The following is a 27,056-nucleotide window of genomic DNA, read 5'->3' on the forward strand; positions in this document are numbered from 1 at the left end:
AATCAGAAAGTTCTACAATTTTTTGTATTAGTATGCAGGTCTTGAACATGTGACTCTGAGACGTGTTGAATCTCAGCTGAAAAGAGCGGAAGTGGATCGAACAGCTGTTTGACTCGATCAATACGCCTCTACATCAAACAATTTCCAGCAGCACGGTATGGATTTACCATGATGAAAATGATGGGAAAACGCTCTGCTCATTACTACCTCTTCAACCTGGCATCTGTCACCACATGTGTACACAACAGAATCAATCCATGAGGCAACAGCTTGTGCACGATACAGTTTACAGTGAGCTCAAGTACAGTGAATGATCCGAGGGTCCCGTCTGGAGACGAAGGAGGGCATAATTGTTGCGGCACTTGTCAAAATCACAGTGATAGTAACAGCTATTAAGACATCCCGCCACCCGACTGACTCTTTCAGCCAATTAAACGTTGCTTTCTTGTGTTTCCGTGTGTGTTTTTTGTCTGTCATCCCAGTCTTTGTTTTTCATCTCTCTCTGAAGCACTGGAGATTTATTAAGGACAGGACAAGACCAGTGATGACAGTTCCTTTCATGTCCCCTGGGGAAACACAATAAGCTTGCTGTGTCTCTCTCTCATCTTCCTGCAGCTCTGCCTATTAGTGTCAAGGTTCCATGTCTGCACTGTCAACTTTCTGCATTTATGTGCTTTATTTCTATCTTTTTCTTTGCTCTCTGCTGGCATTTCTCTTTGACTTTTGCTGTGAATGCTTTGCTTCTTTTTTTTTCTTCTTGTATTTGCTGTGTTTTCTCATGGTCGTGCTCCATATTCTGTCTCCTTTTAAACGAAGGCCCTTCTGCCCTCCACCGCCAGGTCACGGTTACTGTTCATGTGGACGCTGCATCTGTGAGGTGGGCTGGTTCGGGAAGCTCTGTCAGTTCCCCAGGTCCTGCCACATGAGCGACGCCCAGAGCAAGGAGCTTTGCGAGACCTCCGACGGAGTCATGTGCAGCGGAAAAGGTGAACAAGATTTAGTTTTTCTTTACTCTGCACTGCTTGGGAAAAAGTTTAATGAATATCAAAACTTTTACTGAAGTCAAATAAATCGTTTTAGTGAAAGATTTTGCTACCGCACCTACAGTAAATCTAATATAGACACAACAAACAGATATTTATCTTTACAAAAATTGGATTATGAATATGTGAGGATACAATTGCCCCCAAAAACCCTCTATAGAAATAACAATAAGGTTCAAATCATCAGTCCAAATCTTTGAAACTCAGAGAGCGTTATATAATAAACCACTCTTCATAATATATTGATATAAAACATCCATCATAGTCCACCCATAAGAAACTAATGCTTCTCAGCACAGTAAGATTGAAGAAATCGTCAGAATCGAATGCTTCATGACTTTTGTTATTGAAGGAAGTTTGAAGAAAGAGAACTGCAACACAGCAGTAAACAGGCTACTCTACTTATAGATGCTGTGGAGATTTTTGGATTTTGTTAAAATGTCCCTGAAGACTTTAGTGCTTTTGTGTGTAGCAGGAAACAAGATACTTCACTCCAAAGATCTCAAAAACTGAGCTATTTAAATTTCCACCACTCATTCCTCTTAAATCCATCCAAACTCCCTGGCAAATTTTGTAACACAAATTTTCTTTTACATTTCATTCTTGCAGGAATATTGCTCAAAACTCAGCGTGAATTTTTGTTTTTACTCTTAAGAATACATTCAAAGTAACACAACAAACAACAAACCTGCAATATGGGATAATAAGTGGATCCTGGTTTCCTTTTTTACTGTAAATGATCAGCAAATTCTACTTTATTACATGAACACTTTGTTTACCATGCTAGTGGAACCTTGATGTTTGATTTGGCCTAGAAATCACCAATCCTTTCCAACAAACTTTGCTTATATTGCTGTTTTTATACATAATTATGGTGATTGCTTTAAACTTGGCAAACAGGTCTTTATGTAATTGTTGAGTATTAACCAGGCTGATATGCTGACTTTATCTTAGGCTGTCTGTTTGCACATATTCCATTTGTTCTCTATGTGCCAATGACAAAATAGTTTAGTCGATGCTAATAATCCAGAAGTGTCTTTTGAACTTTGCTTGTACAAGTAAAACAGACATGATTGTGAGTTTGAAAAACTAAATATATTCATAAAATTAGAAAACAGCTCAATCAAAATGTCTATATCTAGAGCCAGGTTGGGCCTTATCTTATGGCCGCTGTCTCTGATGAACTCATACAGAAATTTCCGGAATTTTTAGTACCTAATAATTAAGCTGATAGTGATGCTTGACAACCGATCTGACAAGATTAACATCAGATTTCCACTCGGAACCCAAGTGTGCTGCGCAGGTAAATGCCTTCTTCTTTAATGATTAAAATAATAGTCTGGAAAATGTTAACTATTTGCACCTTTGATGCTGTAATCTTTTACCTAATTTACATAATTTAACAAGGTATGAGTTCATAATTTTAAGTGTACAGCAGAGTTTTTTAAAACAGAGTACATACTCTATTATATTAAAGGGTGCATACCAAATTTTTTTTTAAAAGTTATGATTCACATCATGTATTGTGAAAAAGGCCAAATATTCAATGATTCCAGCTTCTTAAATGTTGTTTTTACTGCTTTTTTCAGTTTCATATATTTGCTTCTTCTGATCTATTGATGTTTCTCCAACATCCAACAATTTAAAAGCATCATATTGGACTATTTGAACTATTTTCTGGAATCAGATACACTACAGGAATAATCCATTGCTTGAAATTTTAATTGACAATAAAAGAAAATAATCATTAGTTGCAGCAGGTGCCTCTGTCAGCTGCAGCCTATACATTTATAATGAAGCGCTGCACGTTGTCACTACATTGTCTGTATTATTAGGTGGCAAATGACACCACACAACAGGATTCCTTCTCTGCAGTGTAGCAGCGAATCCACAGAAACAGTCGCGGCTGCAGTGAGTCCAGCCCTGCAGAGCCGAGCGGGGTGTGAAAATGAAGATGAGCATGTTCATTCTCCATGCTCTGCTGCATTCAGACACCGGAACTATCTTCCCTCATCTCCTCCCCTTGTCTCAACTCGCTCTTATCTGTTTCACTGCCTCTCCTCTCTCCATCTGCCACCACTCCTCATGGTGGGTTCCTGCAACCCGGCGTACACGGGAAGAAATTGGGGAGATTGAAAGCATAGTTGCCGGACATCTGGGTGTGAGCTATGGAAAAATGAAGCAGACAGCAGAAGATACCGATCCTTAATACCTTATTATCCTGCTGCTGCCCTTGAGAAAGAAATGAATAGACGCTGATGGGGACGACAGGGGGTTTAAAGTGTGGGTGGACTGCTATCCTGGTGGTAAAAGTATATTATTAGTGGTTTCCCCAGGGAGTATTTCACATCCACACAAACAGCATTTGGTGAAAAGCACCAAGGGGGTGGTATTACAAAAGAAAAATACACTGTCAAAATCTCAGCCTGGATGAAAATAAAGTGATGTTAATTAACAGCTCTGCGTGTTTTTGTGTGTGTGTGTGTGTGTGTGTGTTAATGTGTGCTACAGGTTCCTGCCACTGTGGCCAGTGTATCTGCTCACCCCAGGATTGGTGGGTGTCTGGAGAGTACTGTGAGTGTGATGACCGAGAGTGTGATAAACATGACGGCCTCATCTGCACAGGTAATGAAGCACAAATAGATGCGCAAGATGTTCTTATAAAAGAACCTAAACAGACACCAGGATAATTAGACCCCATCCAAAATGTAGCTGACCCGAAACAGATCTTAAGAGAGAGAAATCGACAACACTTCAGCAATGTGACACATTATTATTTATAAAAGAACTACAGCCCTAAAACAAATGTAGTCATACAAACTAATTCCAAAACTAGTTTGCTTTTATGCTTCAATTCTAAAAACTTTTTCAGCTATGTAGACAGACAAAGGATAATTCTCAATTTATTATTCTTGGCTCAAATTTCTTGCCGTTTAATAACTATTCTGGTAATTACATTTACCCAAGTGCCATATTTAAGCCCATTTTCAGCTACTATTACATGCATTTTGTGCTACTTTTCACTTGTGCTCCACAACACCTGAGCCTAAAATATTGCACTTTTTAATCTAAGACGTCATTTATTTATTTATATGCTACGTTATGATTTTACTTATAATTACTTAATAATATATGATGTATTGCTGTAGAAGCAGCTCATAAGGCAGCTATATATTAGCTAAACATCATCCTGACACTGACACAGGCCAATCAGCACTTTTTAAAAAAAGTTTTGCCAGGTGCTTTAACTTCTAGAGTTTCTGTTGATTGCTTGGCAACCTTTGCAGCAAAATAACTCAGGTTCACCACTGTGTTAATCAGTGAGCTTCAGAGGTATCAGGTTTTTTGTTGTTTTTTTGTTATTGGACAAAGACATGCTAGTTGTTTACCCCCTTCTTTTCATCGAATTCTTGGCTAGAAAGTGAATAAGCTTTTTTTTTTTTTAAATTCCAAACCTTTTCTCTTAAAAGCATCGTCATGTCTTGCTCATTTATTACTATTTGTCTTTGTAGTTTAAAGCTGCAGCTACTAAAAAGATAGAACTTCTCAAAATAAATGAATTTTTCTAATCTAGAATTCTATTTATTTGGCCGCTGTATATATTAGATGCTTCTCATTATAATTTTACATGTAATTAGGTAATAATATGCACTGCCTGGCCAAAAAAAAGTCTAATATTTTGTTGGACTGCCTTTAGCTTTGAGCATCATTCGCTGTGGCATCGTTTCGATAAGCTTCTGCAATGTCACAGCATTTGTTTCTGATCAGTGATGCCACATTTGTTTAGTTAAATCCAGGTGCCTACTTTTTTTTGACCAGGCAGTGTATGATGCACTGTTGTAGAAGCAGCCCATAAGGCAGCTGCATATTAGCTAAAAACATCATCCTACCAATGACACAGGCCAATCTGCATGACGAGTGCTTTTATTTTTGACATATTAAAGGCACAGCATGTTTCCTGTGCATCTTGGAAAAGTCTAAATAAAATGAACAGTTCTGGTTATGAGTCAGAAAACAGCGGAATTAATCGCGATGAGACATGACATCTATATGTCTGTTTATCTAGACGAGCTACAGTTTATTTTCCCCGCCGATAATGGAAAAGCTTGCTACACGCATAATTGTTTTTGCCCCGGGGCCTGTCAGCATCTGGATCGCTGTTCACAAGTGTTTCTCATCACGGCTTCATGACTCCAAATGTCAGCCTTAATGTCATTCAAATGAGCATCAGTGGTTCCAGATGCAGACCAGCGTTGTTTAAAAATCCCAGAAAACAGGAAACGAGCACAGAAAATGTTGTGCAACAGCTGTTAAATGTTCCTGACTACCATTACTGACTGAAAATATGCATGTGAGTTATTTCAGTGGAATGTTGTTTTACATGAAAAGCCAATTCTAGATGTTAAGATTAAAAAACAAATAACTGCCGCTGCTTCTCATCATCAAATAGCAGTGATTGAGTCATTTTTAAAAAAAAATATTGTAATGATATATAAAAAATTGTTTGGCAAGTTTGCCAATAAATTACTCTGCATCCAGAGATTTCATGGACCCTTCAAAGCTTTAGATTCTCATTACACGTACAACCGATGAGTGATGTGGAAAATTTAGCATATTAGGAATGCTTGCTGGTTAATTTCATGCACTGAATATGATAATTTCAGCAACCATTTCAGAAAAGACACAAAAAGGTCTGCTCAGTTGTCTGCGGGGTAAAAACCAAATAAATGACAACAGTTTGTCACCATGTGGCTCTGTCTGTTCGTGCTTTATCGACGGCATGTTCATCAATTTGCAAAATCTACTCGTGTTTTTGCTGCATCCATTTAGAACTATTACAGTATCCTAAATGTGCATCTGTCACATATAATCTTAGTGAAATGGGGAAGTTAATCTGCAAAATGTTGAACTTTACACACAGGAAAACATGAACTACAAACAAAGACTTACACTAAATGAGAATATTGGTGGTCTTTTATTGAGATAGAGATATTATTAATTTTTCTTAAGGTGTAAAGCCAGTCCCATTTAACATTCAACCATTCCCTATCAGTGAATTGATCATTTATTGTTTATGTAGCCAAAGCCTAAGACCAGATATTCCTGAATGTATAATGCCCCCTTGCTGTCCATAGGAGAGCATAAAAACACATAAATGAGCCACACAGCTGTTCCTTCATGGCAGTGAACACATGCACTGTGGGTTTGTTGATTGTCCTCTTTCTGTAAATGCGTATTAATCTGCAAATGGAAAAAGTCCCCAGCAAATGCATTGTTTAGACAGCTTCCAACTGTTTTAGGAAATTACAAAACCTTGAGCAATTTATGACTTCTTTTAAACGTTTGCTTTTTCCACTGGGAACAAATGGCCCAAATAGAATCTCCTCAGTCAAATTGATGTAACAATTTGCACTCAGTTTGTTTAGGCAGGATTCCCCTCCAAGAAGAAACCTTACACAACAAAAACACCCGCGGTAGTCAGTAACTAATGTAAATCTTGATTGCAAGGGTGTAGAGTCTAGCAGGGACATGGTAGACATACCCCTGGAAGCTACTGATGCATTTTTCTGAGCAATAATTTTTATAATAGAATGAAAATGTTGTGGCCAGTGATTATTCAGTCTTGATAGAGGCTGAGCTTGCCTTCACAACATCCTACCATCCACACCTATCAGTAATATCACAGGGCCTGTCATCCACCCACTGCACTAGTGGTGTCACAGCTTCACTAACATTAAAGTAAATAAAACACAACCTGAGAAATTAAGCTGTACAACATAATGGAACATCCCAATGTAACAGAACATCCATGGGTTCTGCTAACACAAAGCCATTCACTGTACTACTATTGTTCATCTACTTATTATTCATTTAGTCCTTGTTATTATCATCTAATTATTATTTAAAACTATTCAATATGACTAATTATTCATCATTTATGAGGAGAAGGTTAACTTTATTTGGAAAATTATTGCCAGCCACAGGAGATTATACAGATCCTGTCAATGTCTTGTGGTGTATTTTATACTATTTTTAATGTTGCAGTTGCTACCAAACTGTAGTCTAGGTGGAATTTAGCCATTAATACAAACTTTACTTGCTGACTAATAAACTACAGTGAAATTTAAATGATTTTGAAGGATTGTATTTAGCACCTACTTGGAGCTAAATGCCAAAAATAGTAAATGGAAGAGAAGGGTAGGGAAGAAGAGTAAGAGAAAACATTTTGGTTTTGGACTTTTCATGGAACTTATTGTCAAAATCAAAAGCGCTAGTGTTATCTTTTAATGAAAGGAAGGCCCCATCTAGTCTGCTACCTCCATTCAGTAGATCAAAAAGCACTCCAGTCATTTCTGTGAGATACCACATGTTGACTGGAGGTCAGTCCCTTTCTGCAGCGTCTTCCAATCCCTTTCTCACCTTCTTTGTTTTTTTTCTCACCTACTTATTCATCTCCATTGCTTCCATCAGCCACTTTTTCTCTCCTCAGACCCCTCCCTCCCCTCCCTCCCCTCCCACAGAGGTATTTTGCAATAGATATGTCTTTTCAGCTGTGTGACAGGAGGCCAGCAGGAGTCCTCTTCCTAACCTCGGCGTCTCCGTCTGACAGCTCGGGGAGCTTGTGGAAGAGCTTGGGGGTACCGGTGCTGGATGTTACCCTGGGTGTCTTTAAAAGATCTCACTGTTCAATTAAAGAAAATCTTTTAGTCTTGGTCTGTCAATCGCAAAGCAACCAATGTGAAAGTGCTGTTGGCTCGACTCCTCTGTAGATGCAGTATGTGGAACTCTTGTCTCTTGTATTGAAGTTAAATGTTTTACACTCCTACCTGAGACTTTTGGTGTCGATATTTGCTATTATTCTAACGAGCATACAATAAATAAGCGCTTTTATGAGCCATTTTTAATGAATTCACATCACTGGAAGAAGCAAGCAAGAAAGACTGATGGAATTTTGGGATATCTGAGCTTTGTACAAAGGTGATACGATGGCAAAGTAGAGTTTCGCCTTGTAGTTTAACCTAAGTTTTCTCTTCTGTAGTGTAGCCAAAGGCAGTGGAAAACTGCAAACTGTCAAACTGAGTAACGTAGCTGGCCTCCATGTCCTACCAGAAACCTGCACCCAAGGAAGCAGGGTGGGAAATATACAGGGTGTCCCTAAAGTCTGGACACATAGGCAAAAATACATATTTTCAAGAAATGAAATTTTTACCAACATTTTATTCAATAGGATTATTAACAAAAAACATCTTCAATATGATTTCCTTCATTTGTGATGCAAAGGTTGATGCGCTTGATCCACGTGACCTCAGTGCAATAAATCCACATTGTAGCACATTCCCTCTTTATGCTTTCAATCAATTTCCTATGTGTTTAGACTTTAGGGACACCCTGTACAATACAAAAAAAGACATTCGCAAGAAAGACTAGTGTGATTTTGGGATATCTGCACAAAGGTGATGCTGTTGTAAAGTAAAAGAGTTTTAACTAGTAATTAAACCTGAGTTTCCTCCTCTGCGGTGTAACCAAAAGCAGTGGAAAACTACAAACTGTCCTGAGTAATGTAGCTGGCCTCCATCCCCTGCCAGAGAGCTGCACCCAGGGAAGCAGGGTGTGAAAAGAGGAACCTTGTTAAAGGTCAGGCATGATGGCGCAGCTCTTTTAATTCACAGCTTTTCTTCTCACGTCTCCTCACAGGGAATGGCCTGTGCAATTGCGGCAACTGCGAGTGTTGGGACGGCTGGACGGGGAACGCTTGCGAAATCTGGGTGGGAGCGGAGTACTGAAGAGAAACAGGACACTGGGGCTTCAGAGACTAGAGTGACCAAGAGCATCACCACCTGCCACCAGTCACGAACAAGCTGGTAAAAGAAACACCACAGATTTGAAAGCACCGGAGGAAAGAGAAGACTAAACCTGGATGTAATTCTGCATATCACTAACAGTATTCGTTGTTTTATTGTACCGGTTACAAATGATCCTTATTAAAACTGGATTAGGTGATAAGAATCAACCATACTTTTCTGTTTTAAACATATTATATATAAAAACAGCTGTATGTATTTTTTTTTTACCCCCATACTGTAGGAATGCTTACGGCTAAAACTAATAGGATGCAGGTACAATCCAAATGCTGGAAAGAAGAAAACACGTATTATTAACATTTTTTGGAATATGTATGATTCAGAGGGAAGACGTAGGCCTGCTTTTACCAAGTGGTGTTCGTTCCCAAAGTTTCTGAAAGTTTACTCAAGGCAGAGGCTGCTCTTTGAGGTTTTTATTTCTTTTTTTAATAATAAAACATTAAATGTGCCGCATGACAACATTTTGCATGGAAAACAATGCGAAGACCTTAATCATACATGGTTACAAATTTGTTATAACATGACATAACTCCAATGGGCATACTTGCAATGGTATATATATATTTTTTGAAAATAAATCCATTTTTAATAGTGCCTATTCTTCTCCACCAGGAACCAAACTATCTGCCATGTCATCTGCATCTGTCCTAGTGGTGACAAGGTTAAATTCTAGGTGGAAGAAACAAAGAGAAGGGCATAAATAGTTCGGTTGTGGCATGCTGCTTTTCCATGTCACTTCAAAAGGTGGTAATCAGGGGATGAGAGCTGCATTGACACAAGAGCTCAGTCACCACTTGAAAAGAGAACCAATACGAAGTCACAAACAAAATTTAATGTAAATTCTACTTTGGCCTTTTTTCATGCTTAAACTAGCCAACCCCTCTGTTTTTCTTTGTCCCATCAAAAAATGACAGGTGCAATAATATACTGCACACTATATTGCATTAAGTATGTTACTGACATTACAGTACACCTTTATATAAATATTTTATTCAATATGTTGTATATGTGTATACAACAAACACAAACTGTATAGTGTAGACAAACTCGTTGCATATATGTAAAATTAGCGGTACATACCAACAGTTCTTGATAGACATAGCCTACTACATGCAGTTCAATGCCATCCTCTCCCCATGCAACAGATGGGACAACGTACAAAAAAGAAAAATAAAACAGAGGCAACGAAGGAAACTGGAAGAAATTTCGGAAACAAAGCAAAAAAGTGACTGGGATCTGAAAAAACCACATCACGCACGACCCGTATACGAGAAATGAGGACAAACAAAGACAAACGAACAAACAGAAGGTAGAAACGGTGGCTACAGAGATCCAAACAGATGTACATTTACACACCAGTCATTTACAAAAATAAAGTCAGCCTTGGAGGAGCCAGTTAACTGGACTGGACTGCAGGAGTAGTAACCAGCCCAGCATGTAGAGTTTGTAGGAGTGGAGGATGACTGGCTGCAATGAGGTACAGCTACAGTGCTTTCCAGCTCCTGTGTGTGTGTGTGTGTGTGTGTGTGTGTGTGTGTGTGTGTGTGTGTGTCTGTGTGTGTGTGTGTGCGTGTGTGTGTCTGTGTGTCTGTGTGTGTGTAGAGTATTTTTTTTGTTATAGCATTAACAGCTTTGTACAGACAAATATTGACATCTAACTAATGTGCTTTGATGTGCTGTAATAAGAAAATGGTCATGTATAATCCCAATAAACTCATAAAATTATATTTACCAAATCAATTTGTTAATATAGTTGCGATTTTAGCAGCATACAGCAGCAACAATCTATTTTATTCATCTAAATCTTATCTAACAAAACTAGTAGGAAAAAATCATTAAAAGCAAGACAAACGTTATAGATGTATTGATCAGACAGAGCTTTGATAAACTGCTAACAGTCGTGATGAAAATGCAAAACAAAGTGCAGTGAGTTACCTTCAGATTAGCCGTAGCCTACAACATGCCCATTCAACACCCATACTGAACCTCAGTGCTCTTCCGTTTACACAGAGTGAAGAACAATGCCCATACCTTGTTCCTTATAGAAAATACATGCATGTGATTAATTCAAGGTATATGTACTTCTCCAAAGTGACATCAGTCGAGAAGACCTTTGCGGGTCTGAGCAGAGTTGATTCTTTTTGGACAGAACAAACGCTATCACAGTGAAAGCTTCAATGACTTGAATCTGAGAGAGAGTCGGATTTGTGTTCTTTTTTTCTCTTTTTTTTTAAAGAATCGGTTCTTCTTGGGATGAAAAAAGACTTTGGTCATTTCAGAATGAATGCATGTGAGTGTGTTTTTTTTCAGATGAACAATGCTACGTGTCCTCTACATGGATGTATCGGGTGGGTGAGGCACCTTTGGCCCAGTGGGGACTGGGAACCTGTTTTTGCATGCCGGGAATCAAGGTCCAAACAGGCACGTGATAGGCCAAGATGATCAGTACTGGACTCTGCATGCTGAGCTAGAAGACAAATCCTCTCATAATAATAATAGTAATAATAATAATAATAATATCTAGTCATTTAAAAAGTTATGATTTTTAATAGTCATTTTCCCTAAGGTTTATACAGTGAAAATGTTACAATATAAGCCGTCTCTTGTATAACTGCTGCAAGAAGAGAGAACACAATATTAACCTTGTCCATGCTTTAGTTTGCTGAACCAAATAGGGATGCAGCCAGTATAAATGTCACCTACTGGTTTTCAGCCATGTTGTTTCTGGCTTTAAGTAGACACTGCCATAAGATGGCTGCCAGTGCTGCAGTTATAGACCATCTGGGTCAAAGCCACAAGCCTTGCCTTGTAGTCCAAAGTAGTCAGTGAGTGAGGGACAGAGGCCTACAAGGCCTAGAGATATTCCTAGAGCCCATGCTCTGAAATAAGATTAAAGAAAAATAGACTTCAGGTTTTCTATTTACCAGAGAAGGCGGACTGAACCGCTGGTGGGACTTAGATAGTGATATGTATACACCATTCCTTACAGCGCTCTCCCACCCACACGCACATCTGCTTATAAATGTGTGTGTGTGTGTGTGTGTTTGTGTGTAGGGAGCTCCTCGCATTGATTGCAGTGTCGGTAATTAGCACTTCATCAACTATGATTGCAGGAGCTATCTGCCAGCCTCCAGTGTGGTTTTATCTGCTGTAAAAAAAGCAGCGTCTCGGATCTCTCCACACAAACTTTGTGTGTCTGTCTGCAAGTGTGTGCATGTTGTAGGAAAGAAGAAAAATTTTGGACTGTTTCGTATATTTGTGTTTCCTTATGCCACATCCGTGTGAATGTGTTTCTTAGAAAATCACACAATTCCCTTGCAAAATGTTTTTTTCTTTTCTAGGTTACTTGACAAAGAGAAAAGTATGTGACTAGAGATAGAAAGAGAGGGAGAGGGGAACATACTCGTAAAAAATAGAGGACAACAGTCCAAATATTTACTCTATGTATACAGTCTCTATCCCAGAACATAGCTGGTGAACTGTGGTATAGAAAATAGATCTGAAGATACACAGACTCTGCTGCAACAGGGCATTATAGAGAGGAGGAGGGGGGGAGGTTTTTTTTCTTTTTTGGACGAACCATCATCAAGCAAAAGTACCACAAGCATCATTGTGAAAAATGCGTTATTCACATGAATTCTCACAGTTTCAGAGGAATCTAAAGGCATTCCATGATCAGATGTCCTCTTCCCTCCTGTGCTGGACGAACTCGGCCGCCTCAGAATCCATCCGAAAACGGCTGGAGAAAGGGAGGCGGAGACAGAGGAGGAGGAGGAGTGAGAAAGAGAAAAGGTAGGGAGGTTCGCCTGGATCTGATCCACAGAAGAAAGAGGGTCTGGAGTCTAGTTGGAAAAAAAAAAGCCCTGCCTCCGTCACATTCCTCCCCTCCACACCCACACACACACACACACACCGGGCGCTGGTCAGGTGTGGCTATGTGGCGGGTTTGTCGGGCTTGCTGACAGGTTTACCTCCGTTCATCACCGCTGGCTCACTTGTGCTTTTACTGGGAGGTACTGCCGCCTTGGGCACTGTCTCTCCAACATCATGCAACGATGGCTCTCTGTACATGGCAACTGGAGGAGCAGAAAAAAAGGAGAGAAAGCAGAGGAACACTTGAAAAGCTGTTAGCAAGAACCTTTTCTCAGTACTTTGGAGTTGTCTACAACTACAGTATTTCAGGAGCATTTATCCCCTAACACTACTGTTCTTGCCTCATGTTTCCTTTACAAGGTTGTATGCAGGAAAAAATAACATTCTCCAAAGCCTGCACTGAAGACAACCTTTCATTTACACATGGATACCTTTTTTGATTAACTGGGCTTCTCTCTCCATCAGGTCTGATTCTGAATCTTTTTTTTTTGACCAAACAGTGGAAAGTGTCTCATTATCCACCACTTTACAGCCGCCACACTACAGCAGTATTACTGTCTTGACGAGACACTTCAAACCTGATTCCGTGCTTAAATGATGGGAAGCAATCAGGCTGGGGGCTGACGAGAGTCATGGTGGCATCTGCTGGACAATCAACATTTCAGGCTGCACTTACAGAGCCGCTCTGCCTCCTACACTGTCTGCTTACAGCAGCAAAACAGTGAATCAGCACACAAATAGGAAAATCTGTCAAACAGAGATTTCGTATACAGTACTTGTACCATTACTGAGTATGGAATCATGTCTTATAGTATGAGACAGCTGTCTTGTAGTATAATAAGGACACATGCTGAGGGTAGTCATTGTTTTCAGTGATGCTTTTTACCCTGAAAACATAACAATGTTTATGTTTAGATATACCTAAATATATTATGTTTTCTGCTGCAGGAAGATGTCGGGTTTTCACTAACAAGGTCTCATGCAACGCTGACAGGTGAAAAAAGCACTTCAAGTACTACAAATGTAAAGACAGATCGAGGAGGAAATGCTACTCAATGCTTCCTGTGTCCCTGCAAGTCTGTTAAAATGCTGTACATTATTCACAGATACTGCAATATTTTATTTTTATTAGGAATCGACCATTATGGGTTTTTCAAGGCCGATAGCGATGCTGATTGTTGGCGATCAAAAAAATCAATTTGGAACCAATATACACTAAATGTAATGGTTGAACAGCATGTGATATCAGAGAACCTGCCGTCCAAAACTAGGCTTCTTCATTAATAAGGGTGGCTACAACTGAATATGCAAATTAGAAGATTTGGATAGATTAAATTAACACATTTTTATCCTTTTATATGAGATCGACTGAGCATGATCATCTGCTGTTCTTTATTTTCTTAATCTTTCACTTTTATATAATTTTTTGTTGTCAAGAAAGGTACATATCTTAAAACACTATTAATTATTGCTTTCCAGACTCTGTTTCAGGTTAATCTGTGGCTGCATTCTAACTAAGCCGCTAGCTGTTAGAATAGCCTTAGCCACTGTGAGAGTAGCTAATAATTAATAATTAATATACCCCACAATAATTGGCAAGGACCATAATCTGTCGGTTACAACTACAGAGACCTTGAACCTTGGTGCAATTAAAAAGGAAAGTGCTCCAGTTTGACCTCTCGTCCTCTGGGTGTCTGTTACGTACCTTCTAATGGCTTGGGCAGGAAGTGAGCAGCTGGTTTTGTTTTTTTCACTCGGTTCCCCTTCATGGCTTGGCCCTCTTTATTGAGCCCTAGGAACCAAGCTCTCCCCGACTCCTGTTGTCTGTACAACATGGACGAGTAGATCACATAGTAGTTCTCGAACACCGACTCTTTGAACTTGCATTCCGCTGTAAAGAGTTCCTGCGGAGACAGACAGAAACAGCAGATATGAAATCTCATTTGACAATAATGTATGTGGAAGACATTCAAGTAGACTGGAATGAATGATTCATGCTTCAACATTGTGTAGGAATGAAACAGATGTCAGATCCATAATTTATACCTGAACTCGTGTGGCGGTCACCAGGACAAATGTCACCTTTATTTCACGCGGTACAGAATAATGTTATGGCAGGTGCAGAAACTGCCTCAGCAGGTGAAACGAACTTCATACCTCTACCTGTCTCGACAAAGATGAGCATTGCAGAGCCTCTGTCGCTATAATCATGTCTGATTCAAGCCAAGCCTAATGACCTGCTCTGATGAAATGCAACTCTCATTCTCTCCTTGGTCTTAACCTTGACATCAGATGTAAGAGCACTCGTTTAGTCAATTAGTTCATGTTCCCAGCAGAAAGTATATATTGTTAGGCTCTGACCTCAGGACATCAGCGATGGAGAAATCAAACCTCCCTGCCCCTGGATGTCTAGCCAGACTCACTTCACTAGTTCCTCCAATTTTTTTAATTGGGAAAATCCAAAGGGGATCATTCTTCCCAAACACTATGTCTGCTTTTAGCAATCTGTCTATGGCTGTGTTCTGAACATTGCACGAATAATGATAGGCCTAATCAAGTGATTCTTCCATCCTTTACACCTCAATCTGGCAATGACAAATGAACAGCGAGGCACCACATCTCTCTCCGCTGTTACCAATTCATCTCCAACCAGAAGGGTAATAAAAAGCGTTTCCACACTGTCCGCCCTGCCAGGCTAAAAATAAAGGCATTCATTCAGGGTGTATTAATCAAAGCGCACTCATCACAATGGAGAGTTTCACCACATCTGTTGTGAGCAGTTCACACTGCGCCCCTGACATTGTATATAAAAACCTCTGATTCATCTCGTACCACCGCGGTTCTCAATGTCACATAACAGGAATCCAAAATAAGGAGCACTTCAATTTCTCTGCCTGAAAGAAGCAAACTGTAGAATATTTACAGTGGCTGTGTTGTATGCAGTATCATCACCCAACCACTGTGAACTAATTTCTATGCTAATTAATGTAAAAAAACAAACACACACACACACACACACACACGTCTAATGAAACAGGGTCTGTGATGATCTAATTTCCTGTACCTCTTTGATTCTATGCTGATGTTGAGCAGGTTCAATGTCGATCGTGTTCACAGTCTTAGTTACTGGTGTATCACCAGACTAAAGTCCAGCTGGGGCTGATGGGACTTTGGTCTTAAAGCAAAGAACATTTTTGAGATGACAATTGTGCTTGATGAAAATTTAAGGAATTGTTAAGGTGTGACATTTTACAAAAACCACAAAAGTCAATATTGTGGTGGCTCTAGATGAAAAATAAATCAAGTTAATAGGACTCATCATCTGGAGATTATGAATATCTACATACAATTTTGTCACATACATGTTGAGATAAGTGAAAACTTGAGCTGTTAGTTGGTTGTGTTAGATGAAAAGTTGGTGGAAACACAGTCAAGTGGGTCTATCCTCTGGGGGCCATGATATTCTGTACTAAATCTTATTGAAATTCATCTAAAAACTGTGAAGATACAGGAGGTCCTCGGTTTACGACGTCCTGGACTTGCGTTGTTTCGCCGTTTTGTCGGAACTGATTACGGGGCCTGTCCTCGGTTTAACGTACGGCATTTTGTCGTTATGTCAGAACTGGTTCAGTGGAAATAGTTGACAAGCGGAGCGGACGAATACTGTCTGTACAACAGTCACATGGCACTATAAGACGGCTTTGTTTACATTTTTGCCGGTATTTTCCTACCGTGTTGTGTTTCAGTGTGAGCTAATGACTGTTTTTGTTACTGTAGTTATACAAATATATAAACTGATCGATATCGTGATGCACCTAACGGCATTGTTTCCATTTTCACCAGAGTTCCGACTTACGGCGATAATTGACGTAGGTCACAGTGTAGGAATGGAACTCTGGTGTAAGTCGAGGACCCGCTGTATTTTGCTAAAAACACAACATGATAATAATAATAAGATAAAGGAAATGTCAGTAGTATTTGTCTGCTGGTGCCATGAGTGCACAGAATGAAATAGCTGTTGACATATTCAGCCTGGAACAAAGTGCCGCAGCAACTGACCAACTGACCATGCCATCCTTAGAAAAATATACCACAATATTTTAATCTTCTTGGTATTATTTCCATGTTGCCACTGACATGCTGTAGTTACTACGGTGGGGTTTTCCCCTTATGGTTCTCCTGCAGCAGTGCAGAACGTTATTTATGGGCTAAACACTCAGTTTTGAACACAGGACACACGATGCCATGATTATCATGTAATTAGCCCTTTAGTGAATTACTCCTGTCAGAGATTATCCTCCAGACAGCATTCAGCTGAAAGCAGAGCTGAGCAGGAAGGAGTGGAGAGATGATAATAATGATCCTGAGGAGCACCCGGCTGTACTTTGAACGCCCTCTCTATCCTTGCTTGAGGACTCGTGGGCATTTCTGAGCTGAGTGGAAGGGCACAGATGCATGATGCATAACAGCAGCCTCAGCTGACAAGTCAAAAAAAGACTCCAGAAGAGGTGCTGTGATGTGATTCTGCACATTCAATTACAGTTAGAAACAGGCAAAACTGTCAGTGCAGGCAGTGAGAGGTCAGAGCTGTGATCTGTTGCAAGAGATATATGTTGGGAAATTCCACATCCAGACTTTAGTCTGTCTCGTCAGAGATTACATTACACAAGAGACTTAACTTCTGTCTATTCTAGTGGTAAATGTAGGGATTAGGATCACAACTGTTAATGCTGCTTCCATTGCAGACAGCATTGAGCCGAACAATTTATAGGCTGAAGCAATAAAAACTGAGCCCTAAATGATAAAACCCTGAGCATGACGACAGCACGTTTCAAACCAAATACACAAACATTCCCTCGGGACTATGCACGAGCTCAGCCCCATCATTATTTATTGTGTATCAGCAGCAAGCAGTAGTTTATCAAATGGCTTCTTATTATGTCCAAGTTGTCAGAAGGGTTTAGGATGCGTCCTGACTGCAAACAAAGTGACAATTTTACCGACTGTACACAATACATACAAATGACCAGATTCCAAATCACAAAGGCAAAGTCTAACCCTGAGGGAGGGATGTCATTTGTATTCAAAAAAAACCCACTCCTCCGGTTGATCTTTAGCAACAACAGCGAACAAAGGTTTATTTGTTGAACCAAATAGTCACTGTTCTGGGAGAACGGTTAAACATGCTCCTCCGATGCTACAGCAAACTCTGCTGCTGAGCCGATTACAAGGCAAACACTTTTACCTTCATGGTTCTTTGAGTTGCTCCAATTAGGTAATTAATTCTACTTTTTTCCTCATCAGGTGAGCTGCACCCCGGGTTGGTTGGCTGCTGTAATTAGACACATCATTCTGATGCTGGTCCAGGTTTAGCCCAGCACTGATTACTTATAAAACACCTACAAAACAGCCTCGAGTCAAAGTAATCATACAAGCCAGTGCCAAGGCTGTAATTGTGGCTAATCAAATGCCTTCGAACAGACACGCAGCCTTTGTTTACGGAGGCTCAGCGAGTGGAGGTGGTTTGTTTGTGGAATGGCACGGCCAGTCACCGTAATCACTTTGATTCAGAGCAGTGAAGGCAGCTGATGTCAGACGCATTGTGTGATGATGGCATTTTAAAGTGTGCCGAATGTCCGGGACAATTCAAATGCTTTTAATATGTTATTTGTTTTGCCACAAAAAAATGAACCCTTCCTGTTGCTATTTGTATTCATTGTGGACAACTAATGACCTCTTAGCATAGACTGTGCACATCAAATTGCAATAGGAAATAATTTTACCTAAATTGTTGGCACAAAGGTTAAAAAACTCTACCTTCCATGGCAATTACTTTCCTTGAAGAAATATTAATAGGCACTTTTATCTTAACAAAAGATCAAATGACTGCATGTAATTTGAATTTGATGCTTGAAGTGAGTGTAATTGCTGTGTTAGTTTAACAGTCTACACTTTTACTGTTTCAGTTCAGTCGTATCTACTCCAGTTTACTACAAATGTTGCCCCACAAGTCCTGGATAATAAGGTAAGTAAATAGTGGTATAATATATCAGTATCTGGCTTATAGCTTGTTTTGCTGCCTCCAAGGTGGAAAAACCAAAGGGTGAAAACAGAACACTGACATTTAATAAGTCTTTTGTATGATCCTCTAACATTTTTCTTTAAATGGTTCGAAAAAAACTGACAAATGATTTCATGCATGGAAGAGTCTTGGCAATATCTCAGATAAGCAACTCTCCAATAAGATTTTATGAAGGTGGAGCAAATGCGATTCCCTTCCTAAACAAGTTGTGCTTTTCTTGAAGAAATTGTTTTCATTTTAATGTTTTTATTTAATTATCTGTTAGTGGCAAAACAGAGGAGCAACTAGACAATATATACTTACAAAAAACCCTTGCAGTACCATGATATAATCAATTATATTAAACAAAAACTAAATCAATGTCCTTTGGAATTAATTCTCCCTCCAAACAAAATAGTCTCTCACAGTCTGACTCTGAAATGTAGGATTTTGAGGGAATAGAATGAGTTATATGAGTGAAAAAAAATAATATAAAAAAGAAGCAGCACTACCTTTCCACTCACAGGTGCCTGCTGTATAATTCTGCCCAACATCAAACTAATATTTTGAGAAAATATGGGTGACATTGAAGGCGAACAAGGAGAAGGAGACTCAGACACAGCACACACTTTCACACCAGTGGAAAATCGAATCATTTTTGAGGCATCAAACGGTTGATTTTCTTCCTGCTCGATCTCCCCCGCCTGGCGCTCCACATCAGTGGCTCCCTGGCTCGTGATTGGCCATGCTCTGAACGGGAAGGCCATAATTGACCTTGGCCACAGACAGCGTGAGGGCCAGAACTGCTCAGCCCTACACAATCAGCCCCAGTCACCAAAGCAAAAAGACAGGGACGGAAATAAACAACGGTCATAGCAAAACAAAGCAGCTTGACTTGGAAAAGAAAAATCAGGCAGACTGACTCAAAGAGGGAAAGGTGTGTGGTTTTAAGGGGGAAAAGGGGTGGATCTAGGAAAGAAAAACAATTTCTACAAAAAAAAAACAGATAATGAAAAGACAAACAGACAGATGGAGGGAGTGGGAGTTTCAAATAAAAAGCCCTGAAAAAGAGCGAATAGGCAATAAAAAGAGAGCTAAGAGAGTCTCTCTAAAACAAAGATACAACAACAACAAAAAAACCAGGTCGTGATTGCAGAGCACGACCGCCTAAAAGTAGGTGAGAGGAGGTTAGTATGGAGGGGGGGGGTTCGCATTAATATGCAGAGTGACTGCTCACTACCCCACTGTGGAAACGAAGAAATTGTTTATTAATGCTGCCAGCATAAAACCTATTAATCCATGGAAAAAGGTCAACCTCCAGAAAGCTGAGCGGCATTCACAGCGCTAAGCTGCTCTCATATGTATAAGAGTCACGTAGACGGTGTGTGCAGACAATGGGGGCTTCGGCAGACCTGTCTGATTATCACACTCAGAGGAAGGAGAGGAGACAGGGACCAAATGAGGAGAGCTGCCGGTAAACAGCTGGATGAAATGTGTACACAGACAGTGCACAGTTTCAGCTTTTCTTTTCCTTGAATGATCTGACTGCACACGACATGAATAAAAGACCATGAAAAGGAAAATATGTTAATGTTTCACTTACGATACTGATCTCTGAACACTCAGAGTTTAGTTTCAAAAAGTAATATGTTTTGTGTTTTTTATGAAAATCCTTTGAAAAACTACACATTTGTGCATGACAGACAGAAAAACAGAGAACAAAAGTCAAAGTAAGATGAAGGCGACCTCCTGACTGAACCTCACCGTCAAAGAACTCTATCTTGACTTTGTTCCTAGCCTTCACAGATCTTTGGATCTGCAGATAGATAAAAAATAAGGTGTGTTGTCATACTTTTCAACACTGAGTCACATGTGAAAAATAATATCATGTTTTATGAGCGGCTTGGAGAAAAGCAAATCTAAATGTTGGTTATGAAACATCAAGGTTGTGTTTGATAATACAAGAGTTTAAAAAGTAAAAGTGCAGCAAACAAGTAATTCTGTTCATTTCTTTAATTGTATAATCTTAGCAGTTCAAGTGTTTTGCATCACTTGATGAGATATAAGAGCAAATTTTCTTTATCCTTTTTACCCAATTGACCAAAATGCATATGTACTACGCTGTATAGCGTCTACTGGAAGGATGAGAAAATACATGTGACACCTTTTAAGTGTTTGACCACCAGAAGCACTTAAGATTTCGATAAAGTTCCCCTGAAGGCAGAGATCCTTTAACACTGAACCAGTACAGCTCCCCCACACCCACACACACCCACACACCCACACACACACACCCACACACACCCACACACACACACACACACACACACACACACCCACACACACACCCACACACACACACACTGAAGTGTCGCTATTCTCAGTGGGAGATAAACATGTGGCATGCAATGTCCAATAAAGATTTAAGATCTGGGTTTAAAAATGTGCTAAGTGTGTCTCTTTTGGTGTGAAATACTCTGCCGGTTGAATAAGAGACTCTGGGAGAGAATTCAATAAAAATGGAAGAAAAAATAAAAATTCCCTGATGCTCTCAACAATCAGATGAAGGGCAACTTCATGCTGCTGCCAAAATGGATGTTTATGCATCATAAAATGTAAAATACAGTTCGGGCACAGCTGGATTACTGGCTGAGCAGTGAATACAAATAAGGATTTATTTTGAGTTTTATCATCTGATTTTCTGACTAACCAAATTCATCAATCAACTGTTTTTTAAGTGACACTATTTTTTTTAATCTAAAATGGAGTTTATAACACACATTAAGTTGACGTTTTCAACTGAAATCATGAAATAACAAATTTTTTCATTATTTGCACTGAAAAACAAACACCACTAATACAGTTTTTTTCGGTTTGAATTAAAACTTATATTAAAGTAATGCTTGGAATGTGTAGGGCTTTGGAATAAATCACTGCAGTGAAGTCTGTAGAAGAAAAATGCTTTGCTCATACTAAAAAACAAAATATATGCACACAACATTGTGGGAGAGCCTGCTGGGGAGTGCAGCCACCCACACATAATCAGTGGGGCTTCGAGTGCGTGTGTGTGTTTGTCCACTCCGCTGTTGATCCGTAAATCGGTGCCAGATTGGTGTCAAGGCAGCCAGATTTTCGCTAGATTGGCTAGTCATCTCTCGTCAGGCAAGCCAGCAGTCTACCCTGTGCAACAAGCTGACAAGCGTGTCTCAGACGTGTTGCAAACACAGACCGGTTTCTAGATGGGGCAGAGTTACAGTGTGCATACGGGAAAAAATGAAAATATGAGAGGTGTGTCTGCAGGTAGAGAGCTGCTTCTCTCTCTGTGTGTTTGTGTCTCTGCTCTGTTTGTGTTGTTTACACCCTCAGGAACAGTGTCCCAGTTTTTTTGAAAGAGGAAGAGCATGTCTTCTCCTTGTAGATTCACTTGTCAGTGATTCTCTCTCCAGCTACTTTGCACTTAAACATCTCCCTCATTTCAACTCTCAAATCCAGTAAGCGTTCGTTTATATGAACAGACTGTGGCATGTGAAGAGAGAACGATGTTTTTGTTGTATCTGATGGTACATGAAACAGTAGCACATTAGAAATGAGTGCAGTTTGTAACAATAGTTTGTGTTCTTATTCATATTAGCAATGTTGTTCTAGTTTTAGTGTTAGCAGTGTTATTACTGCTGTTTTTGTTGCTAGTTTCTGTTATTTTTCATGTAGAAATTGAAGTCTTACTCAATTGTATTGTCTAAACTATTAGAGTTAAAAGGTTCACCCATTCAAACCAACTGAACAGCAGAGAAAACTTCACTAAACGTTCTTAATTTTTTCTTATTTTCATCAACTCCCATGAAAAACTCCAAGCCCACAACGAAATAATTCAACTAACAAGTACTGTCTTTGTATCCAGAGCCTGATGCATCTTTTTCCTCTGCACCAAAGAAGCCTATTAGTGACCGAAACCCCTTTTTTCAGCCCCACTTTCTCAGTGAGTGACATACTCCTTACTTAAAATGGCAAAAATAAAACAGTGCAATTGTGACAGTTCTTTTCTGACAGATTTGCATCTTCTGTAGATTTTTCCAGCCGAATATGATGCTGGATTTGACCTTTTCACGAGGTATATTGTTGAAGAAAAATTAAAGAAAGAGAAAATATAGAATAATGCTAGCCTAATGACTTACTTGTGATGTCAGAAAAAGCTTATTTCTATGGGAAGGCATACGTGTGTGAGGCATACACTAGCAAGCAAACTATGTGCAAGGCCATAATAATAGTAGTGGTAGTATAATGTGACATGGCCAGCACTGAGTTATAAATGGGCCTTTCAAAGATAATGCCACATCTCATCACAGGATCATCTGATGGGCCATGGATATCCTGCTCTCCTAAACTATGAAATCATTTTTCACAGTTGACTTCAGGGTTTTATCGCACCTTACCCGTTATGCTTTCCTGTCGGCAAGAGCTGAACTGTACTTGCAGCGGCAATTTGCCATTATAACTACAAATAAATCCCTCATCTGGCTGGAGGATAAAGGGTTCTATTTTCCACACAAGGAAGAGGCAGACCAAGATCCAGGTGCGTTGCCATGTTTGTCAGGCACACCTGCATTTTTTGCCCTTTGGTCTTTTGTGACACCGGTGCACTGAGTGGGTGGAATGGCACAGCAGAGGTTGTGTTTATGCAGATAAAATTCTGTGCAGTGCAATTCTGGTACCGGATTTGGCCTGAGATTGTGCCAGAGCACCACCTCTTATCACAAACGCAGGCACACTCAAATTTTCATGATTTGATGCCAGGTATGGAACCAGTATGATTCAGGGCGGCTAAAAGCTTAACAAGGGTCTTGGAACATGGCAAGGACTTTATTGAGGCAAAATTTACCCGTGTTTGTTGCACACATCCTCTTTTATGCTCCGTATGTTAAATATTGCCTGTTTCATATTATAGAAAATTTAATTTAATGGAGTTTTACGATGAAATTCTCTATGGTGTTTGAGTTATTATTGAAAAAATCCCATCCAGAGCTTTTTTTTTTTTTTTGACGTGTGGCTTTTCTTTTAAGTTGATTGAGTTGCTGTAGCCTAAACATGGCAGGAAGAATGGTATAGGATTTCCATATAAAAGATTGACACAGTGCCTGAATATGACAAGTGACGTTGTTACAAGTGCTTTAAACATACATTCTTTCTAACAGCCAACAGGGGGCGACTCCTCTGGTTGGAACTAGAAGCCCATCTGAATAGAAGTTAATGAGAAAATGACCCAACTTCTCCTTGATTTGCTACCTCAATAAACATTTTTTTTACTGAGTTTATGGTCTTCATTGCTGGATTTGAGTTTCCTTCAATACAGCATGGTGCTTATTTTAGAAATTCTGGTCCAATTTAAAGTAAAACTGACAGTAAAGCAGGATGGGTGTGCATAGTGTCCTTGAATTTTTTTAGTCAGATCCATTCCTGGCATCATCATAATGGAAGCTATTTATATCTTTATGTATAGATAATCTGTTCCTAGGATGCATCCTAACCTCGACTGATTGCTGTGGGTCACTATCAGTCATACAAATGAACTGTAACTAATTCCTTGGAATTTCAGGGATCTGTAAATCCAAACCTCTATAACACAAACGTAAATGCAACTCTAGATGAATTCAGAAGCTCAAACTTGAAAATGTTTGACTGGGATGATCCCTCAAAGAAAAGCTCCAAACATCTTCTACTGGATAATCACAATAGTATCCACACCTCCCTCATCCCCACTCTCACCCCAACCGGTCGAGGCAGATGGCCGCCGTCCCTGAACCTGGTTCTGTCAGGGTACATCATGTCCAGATTTAGTGCACCGAGTTTCCAAGTAATTTGATCCGAACATGTTACTTGTGTTTCTGAGAGGCATGTCAGAAGTTGTCACTGAATATAATATCATAAAAGAGGTTATCATTCATTAGTAGGGGTTGTTGTCCAGCCCATAGATAAAGATAACAGTAGCTGTTGGCTGTAAACAGTAAACCAGGTTATATCTCAGTTACAACAACGTGTGCAATGAAGGATGCACATGTTGGACCTGGACTGTAGCAAATCTGGATCAGCTTGATGTAAAAAGCTAACTTAGAGCTGTGATTTCTTCAAACTACTTGGTTTATTGTATCATATTAATAAGGGATTTAGTTACAGAAAGCTTTCACGTTGGTACTTCTGACTGTATAGTGACTACTCCACAGCGTCCGTCTTCCTGAAACCTTGCTGACAAGCAGCCAGAGCACTCAGCCTGAGCATCTGTGCATGAGGGGAAGACAGCAGAGGATTCCCCAACAGTCTGTCTCTCTGGGAGGATGAAGTGTGGCATGGCTACAGCTGGAAGGCTAAGTGAGTCAACCAGTCAGCCAGAAAGGAACCATGAAACCAACTGGCCTGCCTATCAGCAGTTCAACCATAAGCCAAATCCTGTCAATCAGGCAGTTGGACGGTTTGCTTTTTTCAAATGTCACACAGAGAATTTAAACAGACTGGACTGGGGAAATGTGGGGACTCTCACTGAAGCTGGTGATAAATAGTTGGTGGAAACACTAAGGTTCAGTTGGAAGTCTGAGGTGGTGGTTTTCACCTGCAGCTCCAAATACATGATAACCTGAATCTATATCATAATTACAATAACACAGTGTAGGGGGAGGAATTCTGATACCTGTGCAATATCAGCTCAGAATCACAATCTGCTTTTTATGACTTTGCATTGAAATTGGTAACTTACTGTGATGCCTACTCTTTAAAATGATCTGATTTCATAATGCAGACCTATCAATCAGTCAGTAATACAACCAGGTCTGCCTTCTTCTACCACTTAATTATGGGCAGGATTCATCTGCTGCAAAGCATGAATTACCCTGAGACTTGGGTATACATTTTCCTAACACCCAGATGTGCCCACTCTAATACTTTTATTTACTGTATTTAAACTGCTAGCTGAAAATACAGAACCCTAGAAGACTTTACTTAGCTCCAGTTGAACAGCTAATGTTAAAGCAGCCTCATTTTTCCAGCACATTCTGTACAACATAAAGGTCTGGCTGCACCACGCTGTCATTCTGCTACAGGGGAGAAAAACACTCTGGCTTGGTAGTGATTCTTTAAGCCAATCACAGTCATAGTGGAAGGGTTAAGCAGAGGATGCAGCTTCAGTGTTCTCAACAAAGTGATGGATGTAATAGTTGTGGTGAAACATTTGCTTGCAGGGAGACAAGCACTGTGATTAAAATGGATAATCCGCCGAAAAAACAAACTAGCAGAGCAGCCAGACTGCATGATCCAAATCCTCTGCAAAACTTTAAGTTTCACTTCAGTGTGGTAGGTTGCACCCCAGGAGCTTGTTGTTCTTTTTCTTCATGGGATGTCTAGCGGAAAGGGAGGAAATGGAGATTGAGATTATCAATTGCTGTGATTGTCAATGGCAAGTTTATATCTTCATCTGATGAGCCAGACTAATGTTAAAGTAACCTTTGTGACATATGCTTTGCAAACCTCATGTTCCCATATGTGCATGGACATTTCTTGATGATTTCACTTGGATGCAGGAAAAAGTGGTGGGATTTAAAAACCTTACAGCCACAATATCATGTTCAAAGTTTACAGTAGCATGAAGTTTGAGTTTACTTGGTTCGCCTTGCAGTTCAGAAGCTCTTCTACAAACATAAAAAGCTGTAAAATGGATTGTGGGACTAAAAGGGCAATCATCTGTCTTTGGTCTCAGATGTAACCAGCCGATCCTGTGCTGACACTTGGTGTCTGTATCAAACACTCTATGGGTCAATATATAATTTTGGGACTTTTTGTATCATAGTTGACATTTTTGCTGTTTTCAGGACTAAATTTAACATGGCCGCTTTTAACCAAACACCACAGCTCATTTTTAGAGAAAGAATCTTCTAAATATTACATATACAACTGAGTAAAATTGATATTGAAAGTTATTTCGAAAGATATTGTAGTAAACCTGTTGACATGCCATAAATCCACACTTGACTCACACACTACTTTATATTAAATAAGTCAGAAAGCCTTGGAGTCTGGCCAGTCTTTTCTTCAGGAGGAAATGACATCATATGGAGCAGGTCATGTGATCTGGAATTAACACACTTCCTTGAGAGGTGTTTTTGTAATGGGGAACTTAGTTGAAAGTGATACAATTTGTTATTTTCCCTATAAAATTGGATATATTGCCAAAAAAGA

The 27,056-nt window shown here is 39.7% G+C and overlaps 2 protein-coding genes across 4 annotated transcripts in view; one reads left to right on the forward strand and one right to left on the reverse strand.

The window, feature by feature from the left end:
* Positions 1–9,499, forward strand: part of itgbl1 (integrin, beta-like 1) — a 43,740-nt gene extending 34,241 nt beyond the window's left edge. The window contains exons 9-11 of the mRNA XM_023293305.3: positions 840–986; positions 3,555–3,668; positions 8,739–9,499. Of these exons, the coding sequence (XP_023149073.2) occupies positions 840–986; positions 3,555–3,668; positions 8,739–8,827 (350 nt within the window). The 3' untranslated portion in view covers positions 8,828–9,499. The remainder of the gene's footprint in view (positions 1–839; positions 987–3,554; positions 3,669–8,738) is intronic.
* Positions 9,304–27,056, reverse strand: part of fgf14 (fibroblast growth factor 14) — a 111,071-nt gene continuing 93,318 nt past the window's right edge. For all 3 annotated transcript variants that reach the window (XM_023293306.3, XM_023293308.3, XM_023293307.3), the window contains exons 4-5: positions 14,484–14,682; positions 9,304–12,981 (exon numbers count right to left, since the gene is read on the reverse strand). In XM_023293306.3, coding sequence (XP_023149074.1) covers positions 12,839–12,981; positions 14,484–14,682 — 342 coding nt within the window. In that variant the 3' untranslated portion in view covers positions 9,304–12,838. The remainder of the gene's footprint in view (positions 12,982–14,483; positions 14,683–27,056) is intronic.

The sequence above is a fragment of the Amphiprion ocellaris genome, chromosome 11, assembly GCF_022539595.1.
Source record: "Amphiprion ocellaris isolate individual 3 ecotype Okinawa chromosome 11, ASM2253959v1, whole genome shotgun sequence".
Classification (NCBI taxonomy): domain Eukaryota; kingdom Metazoa; phylum Chordata; class Actinopteri; family Pomacentridae; genus Amphiprion; species Amphiprion ocellaris.